An 18,971-nucleotide genomic window follows, 5' to 3' on the forward strand; every position below is an offset into this window, starting at 1 on the left:
AATTGGGGAGAAAAAATATACAGGGAGGCTAATAATTCAGGAGGGCTAATAATTCTGACTTCAACTGTATATAAAATTAACATTTCTGTAGTTAACCATGAAAACCTTCTCACCGGTCTGCCGTGCAAGCTTTCAAAATACAGCAGGCATTTCTGCAGCGTGATCTTCTCCAGGGCCATCTGTCTTTGGGTCATCTCCTGTGTACAGACGAGTTGATCAGCACACGGTTGCATCCAGGACAGAATGTGGGCACAGATGGACTCACCTTCATGTTGTCTGGGAGGCCGAGCGCCTGGCGTTTATCCCGCAGTCGTTTGAGCAAAGCATCCACAGTCTCCTCCAGACAGGGTTTGTGCTGCTGCTGCTGCTGCTGGTGGTGTTCTGGCGCCTCCTGCTGGATGCTGGTGTACCTGCAGATGTCTGTGGATGGGATGTTTTCAGGACGCCGCGAATCCTCCACTGACTGCCTCAGCTTCAGATCTGGGGGAAACCAAGAGAAGAAATTCCTTAATTTACATCTAAAACAATGGAAACAGTATAGTGAAAAGAGGAATTTAACAGTGAGGATAGAGGAAGCTTCCCCACATTATAGTTCACCCAAACATTTTCTCATCAATTATTCATTTCAACCTTAAGTGTTTCTAAACCTTTATAAATTTTCTTTTTTTTTGCTGTTGAACACACACAAAAAGGGTATTTTAAAAAATGTTACACACCTCTAACCATTGACTTTTATAGTAGGAAAAACAAATACTATAAAAGTCAATGGTTACAGTTCATTCATTCTTATCGGCTTAGCCCCTTCATCAATCCGAGGTCGCCACAGCGTAATGAACTGCCAACCCATCCAGCAAGTTTTTACGCAGCTGATACCCTTCCAGCCGCAACACATCCCTGGAAAAACATCCTCACACGCAATCACACACACACTCATACACTACGGACAATTTAGCCTACCCAGTTTACCTGTACCACATGTCTTTGGACTGTGGGGGAAACTGGAGCACCCGGAGGAAACCCACGGGAATGCAGGGAGAACATGCAAACTCCCCACAGAAACACCAACTGACCTCAGATTCGAACCAGCGACCTTCTTGCTGTGAGGCGACAGCACTACCTACTGCGCCACTACTTCGCCAATGGTTACAGTTTTCAAATGTTTTTCAAACAACACGTTCTTTAAACTCAAACATTTTCATGACAACTGAAGAGTAATTTTTTTGGGTGAACTATCCCTTAGAGTACTGCTGAACTACAGTTTTTACAAACTGAATTCCCACTCTGAGACAAATATCAACATCCTTTGATACTTTTACTGACTAAAAGGCTGAATTCCTATGACCTGTAATGAATGTAAAAAAAGGCAGCTGGTGTGCTTTGCATGATATTAAAACCGAAAGTCTTGTCGCCTATCCAAGTTTTAGAAACGGCAAATAACTTGACTTCTAGTTGATCATTTGATATCAGAAGTGGCTTTTTTGAAAGTTTAAGACCTCTAGATTACACTTTACCAAAATAAAAAATGATCATGCCTTGATGTTTAATTATTTAATGATGACAGTAAGGTCTGACTTTGCTAAGACAAAAGTCATGTCACCTAAAAACCTCATAGTCAGCGCCCAGACGAGGACGCACTGAGGTGCTGTTTTTCCACATCAATGTTTACATCACTTTACCATGGTACTTACATGCGAAAACAGCGTCTTTGTAGTAAAAGGCAGGTCTATGTCATAGCTTACAGTGTTACAGATAAAATAAGACCACAAACTGAATAGTCATAGCTATAGTTACTAAAATCTAAACAAAGCCGAGTGTTTTGGCCGTCTGCATGTCTCTCAGTCATTGCTATCGATCAGTCACAGAAGTTACTTCCTACTTCCTAGAAAATAATGTACAGTATAGAATATAAAGTCATGGTGCAGTGGAAAAAGAATGAATATTGTGTTTGACTCCCATGAGCTTGGAGGACTGCATCTATACATCTCTGCAATGACTCAAATAACTTCTTAATAAAGTCATCTGGAATGACAAAGCAAACGTTCTCGCAGGACTCCCAGAGTTCATCAAGATTCTTTGGATTCAACTTCAATGCCTACTCCATCTTACCCGAGACATGCTCAATAATGTTCATTTCTGGGGACTGGTCTGGCCGTTCCTTTTAATTAGCATTTAACTTTCCAGTCATCTACAGTACTTTTTACAATCCAGTATTTAAAGTAGATCTTGGAAGCCAAAGCTCTAAAAATGAATGTTTTACAGTCCGGTGATAACATTTGACTGAAGTGACTGCCAGTTGATGGCCATGAAAGCAATACAATAGATGTAAAGCAATGTAATAAATAAAATATGTCATAAAAAAATTACGTTTTGATGAATGAAATAAAAATGAAAGTGACACACTGTATATCCCTCATATTCCAATCATTCATTTATATTAGTCTCAATTTCAGAGGCCACCACAGACCACAGTGGAATGAACCGCCCACACACTCATTCGCACACTATATATATTTATATAATTTTATTATTATTATTATTATTATTTTGCAGACTAAAATATCTTTAATGTCCTGCCAAAACGTTTTTTTTCTATTTTAAATATTAAATAATACAAAAAAATAATATAATCAACTTTTTACATGTATACATTAAGTGCTTGCAAACTAACTCCAAAACCATCTAAATTCATTGTGATTATTACATTAAAATAAAAAATGTTAAAAACAATAAGAGTACAGACAACCATTCTTGAAACTTATTTTAATTTATTTTACAATTTTTATTGTCTATTTTATTATTTAAAAAGAGTTAGCTGTAACTCAGAATATAGTTTTACAAATTGGGAGTTCATATAATTATGAAATAAATAAATAAATTGTCCAAGCAGCCATGAAAAAAATGATTGCATTAATTGATAACAAAAGGCCATAAATCATAATACATGTGTTTTATTGTATGGATGGATGCTCAATCTTACCTTTGAGCTGCTTGCGAGATCTGGCTAGTTCACTCATGAGCTTCAACATCTCTGGATTGGCTGATTTATCATTATGTGAAGGCTGTGAGTGAAAACAAACACAATCCAAAGCTATGAATTATGATATAAAACCAGCATCCTGATTCTTTATATTTTAAAATGAAACGACTATCATCTGAAACGGTAAATGAAACAGCAATGAAGTGCACTACTATTCTTTTCCAGAGGAGGGCGACAGATGACATTAAACTGAATGTTGCCCATATTACTCTATTTTGGGTAATTGGGTAATTGCAATATTAACTACATGAAAATTTTTAAATAATTATAACCTTATAGTGCATCTCTTGCTCAAAGTGTTCCTCAAACTTGCGTATTTTCCTCTTGAGGGTTTGGATGTGTTTGGTGAGGAGTGTGATGGAAGCAGCGTCTTTAGCATCTCCAGAAACCTCTGCTCTTAGAAGACCACGAGCCCTAAAAAGAAGAAAACACACATAAACACTCACACACAACTACACAATTACTTATGGGCAACTAAAATTTATCAGTTTCTATAGCTGTGAATTATGAAATTAACATGAAATGCATTAAATACAAACTGAATATGGAACTCAATGTGTACACTGAAGATAAGTCTTTTTAAGTTAAGTCTGTTAAGTGTTTTTGTACTCTGTTAAGTCTTTTGGTAACACTTTATTTTGATGGTCCATTTCAGTATTAGTAGACTGTCCGCTTAATACTGCTCCTTCAACAGACACTTAACTGATTATAAGAAACTTTGCATGTACATGTCAACTTACAGTAACTCAAACCCTAACCCCAACCTAACAGTCTACTTATAATCTAATGAAAATTAGCTGCAATGTAACTTAAATTCAACAATCGGACTATCAAAATAAAGTGTGACCAGTCGTTTCAGTGTCTTTTAAAGCACATTATTAAAATTTACAGAGAAAATATGACATTTAAATGTAAATTTTTTTAATTTAAATGACATTTTTACAATTTACAATAAAATAAACTACATTAAGTGTTTTTTAAATGTTTAAATTTATTCGTGTGTTTGCAAAGCTGAATTTGTGCTGCCTAATGTTTGAGCAAACCATGATACGTTATTGTATTAATATTTGCTTAAGAGCTAAAATGAACAGCATTTATTGAAATATTTATATTATTGATTCATTCATTTTCCTTTAGCTTGGTCCCTTTAATAATCAGGGGTCACCACAGCGGAATGAACCGCCAACTTATCCAGCACGTTTTACACAGCGGATGCTCTTCCAGCTGCAACCCAGTACTGGGAAACACCCACACACTCATTCTCACACACACGCTATGGCCAACTTAGCTTATTCAATTCACCTATAGCACGTCTTTGGACTGTGGGGGAAACCGGAGCACCCGAAGGAAACCCACACCAACACGGGGAGAACATGCAAACTCCACATAGAAACGCCGACTGACCCAGCAACCTTCTTGTTGTTTTATGTAACATATATACATTTAAAAACAAACTTTGAATTTATCAAAGGTTTAAAATGTCAAAATAAACATCATTAAACTTAATGTGTGATTACTTATACATAAATAATCCCCTGATTTATGGTTTTATATAGTTAGAATAAGCAGAACATCAACTTATTTCTTTATTCCAAAGGTCTCAAACTCATTTCCTGTAGGGCCGCAGGTCTACACAGTTTTGTTCCAACCCTAATCAAACCCACCTGAACCAACTAATCAAGGTGTTCAAGACTACTCTACTGTGTTTGAATAGAGTTGAAAGAAGCCGCGCAGAGCTGTGGCCCGCCAGGAATTGAGTTTGAGACCTATGCTCAATTCGATTAATCAAAAAGAATGAATAAATAAATATTTTTTGGTTTGAAATGCCCGACTAATTGATTATTAGAATAATCGTTAGTGACAGCCCAATTTAAAAAACTCTATTAAAGGTGAAAGTGCAGATTAAAAATACTATTTCATTTTTAAATTGTCATCTTTATAATCCACCACATTCCTTTTCAAATCACTAGGTTTTGCCCATTTCTCAGCTTTTTATAGTCTTAAATTAAAATATAATAATATTTATTACTGCTTCTTTGTCATGTAAGAATTAATATGTGCATCATGTCAGAATAAATATTAAATTATCACACATATACAGCACATCTGCTACACTTAATGACGATGGAATATTATTTCACACATTATTCATTCATTCACCTTCGGCTTAGTCCCTTATTTATCAGGGGTCACCACAGCGGAATGAACCGCCAACTATTCCCGCATATGTTTTACGGCAGGGGTGGCCAACCCTGTTCCTGGAGAGCCACCTTCCTGTAGATTTCAGTTGCTACCCATATCAAACACACCTAAACCAATTAAATAGGACCTGAACACCATGTGATAATTACAGGCAGGTGTGTTGGATATGGGTTGCAACTGAAATCTGCAGGAAGGTGGCTCTCCAGGAACAGGGTTGGCCACCCCTGTTTTACACAGTGAATGCCCTTTCAGTCGCAACACAGTACTAAGAAACACTCATACACTCTCACATTCACACACACAAACTCATACACTATGGCCAATTTAGTTCATACAATTCACCTATAGCGCACGTCTTTAGACTGTGGGGGAAACCGGAGCACCCGGAAGAAACTCACGCGAACACGGAGAGAACATGCAAAGTCCACACAGAAATGCCAACTGACCCAGCTGGAACTCGAACCAGCGACATTCTTGCTGTGAGGGGACAGTGCTAACCACTGAGCCACCGTTCAGCCCTTTCACAGATTATTTGATATGTTATTTAAAAAAAATCTATTTGGCTCATTAAAGTAGTGGCCTTCATTTAAATTTAATTAGATGCTGACACCAAAACAAAAATAAAAATAGGGCATCTGGTCTTTGACCCACATATCGCTAAAACTAAATGACAATTATTTTCTAAGCAGCCAAGCAATGCATTGGAGATGTGTCTGCATTCGGGGGCCTGTTGGGTCGGCTTTGCTCTATTTATTTACCCAGTGAGCCGGAGGGAGAACATCATAAACAACTATTACTAAAAAAAAAAGTTAAATAATTTGGGAAGGTCCTTGGCTATTACCCACACAGTGAGTACGGGCCGTCACAGATGTCCGTTTCCATCAGCACATTATTAGCCAGCAGGAAACTCGTGTTAATAATGAGAAATGAAATTCAGATTTAAAGTGGGTCACTGTGTTACTCGCTGCAGCTGGAGGATGCTGAGATGTCTCTCTCTCTCCGTGAAAACAAAAATGAGGTATTTTTGCTGAACGGGTCAAGCGGAAGAGAAAGTTATACGCGTTTTATTTTTTTAAATATGTTTTTTTCTGGCTACAATTTTGCTCAATAAAATATATATTTTATTTAAATATATTGTTTTTTTTTTAAATAACAAAATTATTTTATTTCAGTCAAGAAAAAATCATTTGCACCCTTACAGTAGAATGGGAATCAAAAAATAAAATAAGGTTTTATTTAAATACACATTATATATTATTTATTTATATACACATTATATATATACACATTCACCCAGAAAGGAAAATTCTCTCATCCTTTACTTACTCTCGATTTGTTCAAAATCAGATATATTTTTTCTAAAGAAGATATATTGAAAAAAGCTGAAAAAAACTATTGACTTACATTGTATGTTTACTGATATGGAAGTCAATGGTTACCAGTTTTCAACATTCTGCAAAATATCTTCTTTTGTGCTTAAATAGTTTAAGAATGAGTAACGGGGAGTAAATGATAACATTATTTTCATTTTTGGGTGAGCTATCCCTTTAAAATTAGGTTTGGTTACAGAAAATGTTATTTTCAGAATAAAAAGTCAACAGAAAGTCCCCACAATACACAGAAACCTACTAATTACATTTGCAAAAAGCCCATCCTTAACTATGGCCTTCGGTCACAGGATATTTATTTACTGTCTGTTTCTAAAGTGCGGACTGAGAAAAAAGGCTTTTTAATACGCAGCACCTTTAGCAAGGAATAATCTACAAAAAAAGTTGCAGTTTAAACAGTTGATTTCGCTGATTGCTTTTAAAAAGAGGATAAATGATTTAGAAGCTAAAACACAGGCTTGTAGATGTTTTGAATAGTTTCAGTGTGACTCATGTTAATTGTCGATTGCTTTTTTGTTTGTTGTTTGTTAGACCCATGTAACGTGTACTGCCTAATCTTGGCCAGGACACTCTTGTAAAAGATTTTTAATCTCAACGTGTCTCTCCTGGTAAAATAAAGATAATAATAATAATAATAATAATAATAATAATAATAATAATAATAACAATAATAATGTGTTTGTGTGCGAGTGTGGTCTTGCAAGTATTGTGTGTTTGTACTTATTTATATACACCGTTATGCATCACAGCCTTCGAGGTTAGTAAATCCTAAGATTTGTTGAATCTTTCCACAAGAGGAAATAATTTAAAAATATACTATATGATGTTTATCTGACTTTAAAGGCATAGTTTACCCAGAAATTAAAATTCTCCCATCCTTTACTCACCCTTATCTTGTTATAAACCAGTTTGAGCTGTTTTTTTCTCTATTATCTGATTAACAAAAGAAGATATACTGAAGAATGCGGACCACAAAAAAAAAAAAAAAAAAAAAAAAAAAAACTTCCATCGACTTCCATATCAGGAAAAACAAACACTATGGAAGTCAATGGTTACCGGTTTCCAATAATTTTCAAAACATTTTCTTTTGTGTTTTAACAGGTTTAGAATGAGTGAAGAGTGAGTAAATGACATAATTTTCATTTTTAGGTCAGCTATCCCTTTAAGGTTAGGTTCGGTAACAGAAAATATTATTTTCAAAATAAAAGTCACTGGAAAGTCCCCACAATACACAGAAGCCTGCTATGTTTGTGTGCGAGTGTGTGCTCTTACATGATAAGATGCTGGGTGCAGGGTGGAGATGGGGCCGATTCGGGGTCGGTGTTGAAGCGTTGGCTCTGGCTGGAGCAGCGCGGGGAGGGCAGGGGGCTGTTGTCGTCTGTGATGTGCTGGATGAGTCGACTGGGCCCCGGGCTCTGCTGGAGATCAGTGTTACAGTCACCCTCTGCCAGCCTACAGTCTGAACACACAAACACACACACACACAGATCAGAGCCTGCATCAAGATAAAGGCAGAGCGTCCCGCTGTTGCCAACCCCGAGAAGTCAATTCATGCTGAGCACTTCATCTGGAAATGACGACACAAGACCTTCTCACAGTTGTCTGATATCCAGACCAATCCATTTCAAATGCTACTGGACAGTTAAAGGTCTCGTGAATTTGAAATAGTTTTTGTAATAGTATTGTTAGTTTTAAAAGATATCCATATGCTAGTGTGGTACAAAACAGTAACAAAATTTGCATTTAGAAAATATAAACTTGATATAAACATCCAGAGTTTGTAGTTCGTCACTTCAACCTAAAGTGTTAGGACATGTTGCAAGGGAGTTTGTGCAATTTGAATGGTATTCTAATGGTTTCTAGGGAGTTTCTATGTGGTTACTATGATATTATGACTGTTTGCCAGTTAAGTTGGTGAGATGGGTTGCTAAAGCATTGCTACAGTATGCAATTTATATTTGTTCTTGATGTGAAATAACTGGCCCAACAATACACCCGATGCAATAAGGCGCACAATGTGTTTGCAGTGATGTTTTGCTATTTTCAGCTCAGCGCAACTGTAATTTTCTCGCTTTGCGCCACAATGTTTAAATAGCAAGTCCATTTGCGCCCCTTTGTGGACTCATGGGGGTTATGGTCTAGAAAGGAGGTGTGTTAAGGCGCATTGCTGACATGTTGCTATTTTGTAAATTTATTTGTTTAACAGGGACAATGCTCAATCAACAAAAAAAACTGTAAATAAGCCAGGGTAGCTAATGGATACAGCCTCCATTATCCACTTGGAAAGGCTCAGATTTATCAGGTCCAACTCTAACGAAAAATTCTTGGCTACCTGGGAACCCTTTCTTGGATACTTAAATCTGAAACGTGCTCATTTTAAAACTTAAAACGGAAACTGACTGGCACACTACCTTATAGGGCTTTTTGATGTCTACATACTGTGTGTATCACTACATTTTGTATCTCCAACAGCTGAACCCACATGTATGGCAATTAATATTATATTTACCTGGAAAGTGTGTATATTCTGAGACAATATTGTTTGCTTGTTTTTTTTCTGCTGTACAAAAAAAAACTTAAAATAAAAGTATTAAAAAAATACGCCAGCGTAAATCACAAGGGCTAGTTTTCATCTGTTGCCCCCTGCCAGATTTAAAAGACAACGTAAAATCAAGAAACACATCATTGCACATACAATAACAGTAAAGTTACATATGACAAAAGGATAAAACAAGAATTTCTTAAAATGTTAGACAAAATAATTACACATGATTACAAACTTGATTTGCTTTGAGCCATCGCTGAATAGTTCAAGTAAAAAAATGAACACACTTTTAACCCTTTGATGCGTATACAATAACACCAATGTGTTCAGTAAATAGATTTTGATAGGCTAAACCTTTTATTTTATTTTCAATTTTCTAATGTTCGTTATGTATTCTATTATTTGAAGCTAATTTCCTCCACATATTTGTAACTGCTGTTGTGGGGCGCATCTCTTAATTTTATATCCCAATGTTGGCTGGTATAGTTTAATCACTTGCTTTTCTGACGCACAAAGCCTACTCTAAAGCACAGTAAGCAGATCTAATTTTCAATTTAGGTGTGTAAATCCAAATTACATATTTAAAATACAAGTTAATATTTAGATTTCAAAGATACACAAATAAGCCATATATACATGCAACACATATGTCAAAATTTATCACAAAGACTTTAAATATGAATGTGATGACATATAGCTTATATTTATTAGGTCCAAGGAACATTTCCAGGTTGATGAATAGGCTACTTCATGTTAATACTTTAAATTTAAGTGCAGCAGTTTTCTTTTTACTTTTTAGGAACAGTGCCATTTTTAATAAGCCTTCATGAGCACATTTTAATTTAAACGTTGACATTTTATTTTACATCTTTTTTTACCTGTAAGCACAGTAAAGTGTTGATGTTCAAACTATTTATAATGTTTAAAGTGGCTGAAAATGTTACATATTCATAATATGAATTAATCTGCTATGTTTTTGCTAAGCTGCTTAATTAGGCCTACTACGCTATAGTATTTCAATACCAGTCATTATGGTGGTGGTCGGAGAGACAATTGTTTTCTGAGGTGGTACTTGATGAAACAAGTTTGAAAACCACTGAGCTAGTGTATTTAACTTCAAACACAAAGGCCCAAAAAAGCACCCATACCAAAAGCCTTATGAGTTTGTATTTACAGCTAGATACAGATCAATGACATTACATTTGGTCCATCTAACAGGTTTCTGTAGGTTCACCAAGTTAAACTGAGGACTTTTTAGGACCACTGTGAATGAAATTTTAGACTTATACAGGGCTAAATGCTGAGGATTTGTGATAATACAGTTAGAAAACAAAATCACTTGACCTATCAAAAAAATTATTAAAATTCCATAATACAACAATAATATATTCATATTAAAATATATAGGTCAGATCAGTAAACACAGCAGTAATAAATGGAGAACTTTTACAGCAAGGCAAGTAGTTAAATGCTATTTTAAGTTTTACTGAGACGGATTGGGTAGCTATACATGCACAAAGTAAAATTAAGACCTGCAAAAAATGATTTAGGACCTATAACACAACATTTCAGTAGAATTAAGACTTTTTAAAGCCTAAAATGTAGCTTTTGAGATTTAAGACATTAAGACTTAAGACCCCACAGATACCCTAGAGCAAGCTTTGTGTCTGCGTGTATAGAAAACCATATATTCAGAGTTTATTCACCTAAATATGTTTTGTCCATGTTTTGTTTGTTGTTGTCAGCATGAGCTGCAAGGGAGATCCTTTAAAGCAGGGGTGTCAAACTCAATTCCTGGAGGGCCGAAGCCCGGCACAGTTTAGTTCCAACTCTGCTCCAACACACTTACCTGTAGGTTTCATACAAACCTGAAGGACTCAATTAGTTTGATCAGGTGTGTTTAATTCGGGTTGGAACTAAACTGTGCAGAGCTGCGGCCCTTTTGGAACTGAGTTTGACACCTGTGCTTTAAAGGGAGAGTTCACCAAAAAAATTATATTTACTCACCATTTACTCATTCTCAAGTAGTTACAAACTGTGAGTTTCATTCTTCAGTTGTGCTTAAAAGAAGATATTTTCAAGTATGTTGGAAGTTGCTTTGACATCTACACTATCTGACAAAAGTCTTGTCGCCTATCCAAGTTTTAGAAACAACAAATAATAACTTGACTTCTGGCAAAGAAAACATTCTTTGGATTCATCTTCAATGCCTCCTATATCTTAACCCAGACATGCTCAATAATGTTCACATCTGGTGACTAGGCTGGCCAGTCCAAGCACTTTGACCTTCTTTGCTTTCAGGAACTTTGATGTGGAGGCTGAAGTATGAGAAGGAGCGCAATGCTGCTGAAGAGTTTGCCCTTTCCTGTGGTTTGTAATGTAATGGGCAGCACAAATGTCTTGATACCTCAGGCTGTTGATGTTGCCATCCACTCTGCAGATCTCTCGCACGCCCCCATACTGAATGTAACCCCAATCCATGATTTTTCCTTCACCAAACTTAACTGATTTCTATAAGAATCTTGGGTCTATGCTGGTTCCAATAGGTCTTCTGCAGTATTTGTGATGATTGGGATGTAGTTCAACAGATGATTCATCTGAGAAATCTACCTTCTGCCACTTTCCCAAATGATCAACTAGAAGTATTTGTTGCTCTTACAACTGGAATCGACGGCAAGACTTTTGTCAGATAGTGTAGAGAATGATCAAAAAAGAGGGCTAGTGGTTTGTGTTCAACAGAAGGAAGAAACTCAAACCGGTTTTAAACTGTCACAACCAGCGATCGCTTCCCAGAGGATTGCTGGTTCTCACATGAACTCTCAGGACTACATTTCCGCATTCCCCAGGACTACACATTCATACATGCACTGCTTCCAGACACGCACGCCTGCTCATTCATATATCCTGATTGCAAGCACCAGCTGAAACTTGTTCACAGACTGATTTGATTCCATTCATAAGCCACTCATTCACGCTTCCAGCTTGCCGAGTCTTGTTTTCCCAGTGTAACATTACAACGCGTTTCCCTGTCTTGTTTCTCCGTGTTTCGATCCTAGCCTAGTACCCATGTTATCTTGTTTAGCCGCCTGCCTTTAGACCTTTTGCCTGTTATATTGACGACGATTCTGGACTGCCTTAACATACCTGTTTACACCTGATTTGACCATTGCTTGCCTGACTTTGAATAAACTGCATATTGGATCTTACCTCCTGTTGTCTCCTGTCACTCCACCCCAGTCGTGGTAACATGAACAAATGAAGAATGACTTAATGAAAGAACTGTCATTTTTAGATGAACTATCCCTTTACCACTTTTTAGGACTGGACATTATAATGATGATTATGAAGCATGATTCATGAATTAATCATTTATGCTGACTCAAGCAAAGTTGACTTTTTTTTTTGCAAAAATAATGAAAATAGCAGACAGGAATAAAAAGAAAGATGCAGAGAGACAGCGGAAATTTAAATAAGCAGGGTGGGTGAACAAATGACAAACTGCTGAGCTTAACACATACAAAAATAAATCAGGCAGACGTCGAGTCAACATGAACCGTCTGAACCTACTGAAAGTATAAGAAACTATTAAGAAAATTAATATAGTGAATATGATAGAGTTAGATTACAGAGGATACCACACAGCATGCAAGAGAGACAGAGAAAACAATCGCTTTACTAACTCCAGTTAGACTAGATGAACTCTATGACACACTACAGTTCAAAAGTTTGGTGCCAGTACGGTTTCTTTCTCAAGAAATTTGATCATTTTCATTTAGCAAGGATGCAAGAATCTGGTCAAATGTGACATGCAAACATTTATAATGTTTCACAAGATTTCTTTTTTAAATGAAAGCTGTTATTTTGATTTGTGCATTCTTTAAAGGACCCAGAGAGGAAATGTATCATGGTGTGCACAAAAATTACGCTGCATAGCTGTTTTCAAAACTGATGATACATGTGTATTTAGCAGCAAATCAGCATATTAGAATTCCGCACACTAAAGACTGAATTAATGATGCTGACAATTCAGCTTCGCCATCACTGAAATAAATCTATTTTAATGTATTTAAATGTATTTTAAAATATATTCGAATAGAAATATGTTTTACTATATTCCCAGTACTGGGCTGCGGCTGGAGGGGCATGTGAAGTTTTACTAAATATTTTTGAGAGAAGCACGCGATATGATTGATTGCAGCTGGTCTCTCATCCGTAGTCATTAGTAAGCCAATCATTCCAAAACTCACTATAAATAGACCGACTAACATTACTTCCCTTGTCTTCGTTTTTTGAAGAATCCCCCTACCCACCCCAGCTCCTCCTTTCCTTCTTTAGTAGGGGGAGCTCTCATGAACTTCCTGATCTCGTACCCCCTCACATGCTCATTGACCAGGCGGGAGCCCAAGGCTCAATTATCTCAGAGCTCAGGGTTCTCTCCCGGGACAGCATGCCAAAACCTGCTATTTTTATAGTACATGAACTGGTGGTACATGAACTGGTGAGACATGAACTGGAGGGTTGTCTGCTGTTGTGACGCAGTGTGTTCGGGATTTCAGGAGGCATGGCTTTGAATCACAGTCCCTTCCCCGCCGTCCAAAGTTAATATGCTAAGCGGTTAACATTTTGGCAGATCAACTACTGCACCTTTAACGTATACATTAAATACCATCAATATTTGTCTTTTATTATGTCTTTTGAACACAAGTTTGTAATAAATTCATTGGTCAGCAATGGTGATTACACACATTTTTGTTTCAATTATGTCCATCTTTCAAAGGTCCTAATTATTATTATCTATTTATTTTAGCGTTTTATCAGCATTTGTGTTTTTGTTACATTCATGGTACTTTTCCATTTCATAAAAGATTAATATCTGTTAGAGTTTTTCACTTTACAATTGACAGTTTATTTAAAAAAAATAATTTTAAAGGTTCTTGGTGAATTAAAATAGTTCCAAATGGAACCAAAAAAATGCACACAAAAAAACGATCATTTTTCGGCTTAGTCCCTTTAAAAATCAGGGGTCGCCACAGTCGAATGAACCGCAAACTCATCCAGCATGTGTCTTACGCAGCGAATGCACGTTTAGCTGCAACCCATCACTGGGAAACACCCATTTATTCTCATTAACACACACTTCAGAAAATTTAGCTTACCCAATTCACCTATAGCACATATCTTTGGACTGTGGGGGAGACAGGAGAACCCAGACGAAACGCGAAACGCATGGGAACATGGGGAGAACATACAAAATCCACACAGCCAACTGACCCTGCCAATGCTCGAACCAGCGACCTTGTTGCTGCGAGGCGACAGAGCTACCCACTGCACCACCAACATTGAGATGACTATAAAAGTTAATTAGCTTCATCTAAAACATCTTAATAGGCAGCAATCTTTTTTAGTGAGTGAACTTGAGAACAGCTGACTTCAGACGCCTGCTAAAAATCACAACTTACTTGAGGGTAACTGCTCAGAAAAGTGAATTAATTAAAAAAATAAGAAAAATCATTATTTGTTTGCTTTTATGGCCTAAAAAGATTCTATATTTAAGAGATCTCACACAATAAGAATCTCACAGTTATGTGGGATGTATACATATTTGTGCGTGTTGAAGTCATGCAGGAGGTGTCTACAATATCAGTGTCTCTCTCTCCATCACCCTGCGTTATTAATAGATGCCAGTGTGAAGCGGCGCGAGCAAGTGACTCACGTGTGTCCAAAAAAAAAAAAAAAAAGAAAAAACAAGAGCCATCTTCCTTGCGAAAGAGCCACAAACAAACAAACCCACCCCTCCTATCAGCCACTAGTCTTTCAATGGGTTGTCATATCGGTATACCACATCCATTCACTCATTCATTCATGCAACGTAATGTATAACAACCCAACGTACAGTATATCTTGCATAATCACTCACTCACATGCTATATACAGTGAAAGAGGGATTTGAATTACCAGGTGAGCTGTGCTGGTCCCCAACGCCATTGCATGAAGGAAGCAGGACTTCATCTTTAAATCCCAGGATGGGTGGACTTTCTTCGGGAGAGGGGTCCGAGGAAGGACTGGAGTCTCCGTCCAGAGTCTGGAGCTTCATCAACGAGCCCTGCAGGCAGAAGCAGAACATGCCGGCTTTAGCTTTTTGGAGCGCAGGAGGAAAAGATCGCTCTGCATGCGTCGAAACGGAAAGCAAGGATGCTGCTGCAGTCTCACACGCCCCTCTGCTCTGCCTCCATCACCATACACGCGTGTGAGAGGGTGTGTGTGTGTGTGCACGAGCAAGGCTTGTGATCACGTCCCTCTCTGCTGCAGTTCTTTATCTGGCATGGATTATTCATGCCACTCTTTTAGTGGCGGAAAAAGGAGAACGAGAGAGAAAAAGGGGAGGGGGGTCTTCTGGCGTCAGCAAGCCCTTCAGCAGACTGGCTGAAGCTGGTTCCTCTGATAGGAGAACAGGTGTGGTTGGAGGGAGGGAGTGCATGCGGATGGATGCGTGGGATACGTGGAGGAAGAAGGCGGAGGGGGGGTTCTCAGATTTAGCTCAGTGGTTATGAAGGCTTTTCCCGCATCTGGAGGTGTGCGTGTTTGGGAGGGTGGGGGGTGGGGGGTTGTTCTCACGAAGTGTATTGACATCATGGCCCCTCCCAGCCTCCATTCATAAAATAGAAAACAGCCCAAAGCAGCTGCAAGCCGTGGAATCGTGCAGCTCTGGGATGTGTTACGGATGCATATACGCACACATATATGTCGATGTAGGAATGTGTGCGCATTTGCTCGACGCGTGTTGACTTTCAAGGGCGTTTTACACCTTTCGTTGACTTTCATCAGATGGCTCAAAAGCCTGTTCATGGAAAAAAGAAAAGGACCTCGTAATTTATTTTTTCTCCCACATGTGGTTTTAAAATTTGATGAGTGACAAAAGATATTTTGAATAATGCTGGTTGACCTATTGACTTTTATAGTCCCAGCAACCAGAGTTATTTAAATACAGGATATATAATATTTTAGAAGATATAATATAATACAGGTACACACATTTAGTAATTAACCCTCGCGTCATGTTCACATCTGCCCCTTACTTTAGTGTTCCCAGTCAAAATTCACCGGACTGTTTTACTGTGAGCTGTGAACAATAGCCCCTTTCACACAGTGATACCGGTAAATATCCGGAAAATTTCCTGAATGACTTTACCGGTAAATTCAAAAAAGCGCTGTTCACACAGGCGAGGACGTTACGGAATTTTTCCGGAAAAGAGCATTCACACATCCATCACAAAATGCTGGTAAATTCTGACATCATTAACCAGAAATGACCTCTAAACGGCTGCGCTTGTGTTTGTAAACATTTGACTACATTACAAACTCTTCGGATGGATCAGTATTGAGTACAACTCCAATGAAAACATAGAGAAACACTTTCGCATGTAGAGATGTTCATGATATGTGTGTGTGCTGGCGCTATGGGCGCTCACGGGCACACGCAAAGCTTAAAGGTAAACAAACAACGGATTATCATAAACATTTTATCGATAATTATTTACACAGTTAGCATTAAGAAGGAACATAGAAACGTTATTTGACTAACATCTAGCAGCTAAATGTGTCTGGAAAAATATTCAAAGGCTCTCATAAACTCTTATTCTCATAAGCCGCGCGCACGTGAATGCGTCTGACTGTTCTGATTGGCTAAAGTAGACGTCTCACGTCAGCACATTCTAGACGTGTACGCGCTCTTTACGGCAATCTTCCTTCTGCATTCACACAGCGCAGCATTCCGGCAAATTACCGGTAATGTTACAACTTCTCTTTCCGGAAAATAGCCAGAACGAATTTACCGGTATTTTCAAAAAGGGCCTGTTCACACATACACACCTTTCCGGAAAATTGCCAGTAATTTTCCGGAAAGGTCTGTATGTGTGAAAGGATGTCTCAAAGTAGTGTTTAACATGAATTTACAAAATTAGACATGAAATAACTGCAATAAAGAAATTGTTGCTAAGTTAAGCTAAAATTGCTAGGGTCAGAGATTGGCTAAACAGAGAAGAAAGAAAGAAAGAAAGAAACCTTCTCTGTACTTCTTTCCAGAGAGAGAGAGAGAAATAAATCAACAAAATGAATAAAATAAGAAAAGAAAGAAACTGAACTCGTATGAATTAGCCACTAAACTGACAAAATGTAAAATAGTTGTTTCCTTGTGCGATCAGGCTGGAGGATCAGCACATAAGAGCATAAAAGAGAAGTGTACCTACTGTACAAAAGACATTGTTCAGTCTGAAATGAGTGAGTGAGTGAGTGAGTGAGTGAGTGAGTGAGTGAGTGAGTGAGTGAGTGAGTGAGTGAGTGAGTGAGTGAGTGAGTGAGTGAGTGAGTGAGTGAGTGAGTTGGGGTAGTGTGTGTGGGGATATTTTCTGTCTAATGGATGAACAGTCTGGATACTCATTCATTTCCTATAGCGGTCACTTTTGACCAGTGACAACACAGGTGTAACAAGGTTGATTAAAACACTCAAAATTAAATGAAAGAGAGGATCATCACTTTTATATGTTCAAGTGCACAGTATGGAGGATATCCTAAGACCTTGAGGCAATCAGATGTAAAACACAATATTTATGAGTGAGTTAAGTTGTAAATCATTCAGATTTGACCCGAAAACGACAGGAAAAGTGTCTTTCAAGCATAAATTAAATACAATTAATATTTGTCTTTTATTATGTCTTTTGAATACGCATTTGTGATTAATTCACTGGCCAACATTGATGCCTAGGTGACAACACACACTTTTTGTTTTATTATATGAAACCATGACTATCTTTGTCCATCTTTCAAAGGTGTTTTTGGCATTTTATCAGCATTTTTTTTTCTATTGACAACATTTATGGTACTATTCCATTTTCATAAAAGGTTAATTATATGTTTTTACATTATGGATCACAGTTTATTTTAAAAACTAATAATTATAAAGGTTTTTAGTGAACCAAAATGGTTCTTCTGTAGCATCATTGCAAAAAACAAACCAAAATAAATAAATACGTAGTACAAAAAAAAAAGGACGTAGTACAAGTAATCAAATTGGGACTTTTTTTTTATTTTTTATTTTTTTTGTAGAGTCCAAAATTTGTGATTTCTCTGGAAAAAAAAGACCACTTATTTTTAATTGTAAACACTTTTGTTTTCTACTAGCAGATTATGTCCTATAATTTCAACTGAACCATATATAATTGCTCAAAATCAATGCATTCCCTAGCCTTCACTATTTAAATATCTAAAGCAAATAAGCCCTAAGCCCTGCTGTCTTTCATTTTCCTTTTTTTCTGTCTGATTTCACGGTTAGTCTGTCAGTATAGTGGGATCACTGTAAATGCGTGTCTGTGGGTTAGGACAGTGAAACACTGCTCCTCTCATGGAGGATGAGTCATCCAGCTCTCCCGCCCTCCCCTTTCCTCTCCTCCATCCATCTTTCCCCACTCATCCCCTGTTTTCCAGAGGGAATAGAGTGCGTGTTGTGTAGGGAAACGCCCCCTCAAGCAGCACTGACGCTCTTTCAGCCCACAGAAAAGACTTGCGTAAAGATCAGCCATGCTGATTTCACACACTGACCAATATGAGATTATGAAATCCTAATTAAAACTCCATTACCCAAGGAATGCAATGAGCTATCAAAATAGAAAAATATTATGTAATCTGATATTTTGCCAAAACCATTTTCAGCATCACAATTTAATAAATAATTTGAGGAATCACAAAGCTGCAATTTATTAGTATAAAAAATAAAGCGTTTCATCAAATAAATCTGCTGAAAATA

At 37.4% G+C, this 18,971-nt stretch overlaps 1 protein-coding gene and 1 long non-coding RNA gene across 9 annotated transcripts in view; one reads left to right on the forward strand and one right to left on the reverse strand.

Moving 5' to 3' along the window:
• Positions 1–18,971, reverse strand: part of fam13c (family with sequence similarity 13 member C) — a 168,475-nt gene that overhangs the window by 123,032 nt on the left and 26,472 nt on the right. For all 8 annotated transcript variants that reach the window (XR_015503244.1, XR_015503241.1, XR_015503242.1 and 5 more), the window contains 6 exon segments: positions 15,128–15,275; positions 7,900–8,086; positions 3,310–3,451; positions 2,978–3,059; positions 266–480; positions 114–197 (listed from right to left, as the gene is read on the reverse strand). Coding sequence is in view for 2 of the 8 variants with exons in the window: in NM_001441654.1 (NP_001428583.1) it covers positions 114–197; positions 266–480; positions 2,978–3,059; positions 3,310–3,451; positions 7,900–8,086; positions 15,128–15,275 (858 nt within the window). In the remaining 6 variants the exon portion in view is untranslated.
• Positions 9,972–14,920, forward strand: LOC147841272 (uncharacterized). Its single transcript, XR_015503872.1, has 3 exons — positions 9,972–11,734; positions 12,557–14,528; positions 14,578–14,920. It is a non-coding gene; the product is annotated as an uncharacterized LOC147841272 (long non-coding RNA).

Source organism: Danio rerio, chromosome 12 (genome assembly GCF_052040795.2).
Source record: "Danio rerio strain M-AB ecotype USA chromosome 12, GRCz13ab, whole genome shotgun sequence".
NCBI lineage: Eukaryota > Metazoa > Chordata > Actinopteri > Cypriniformes > Danionidae > Danio > Danio rerio.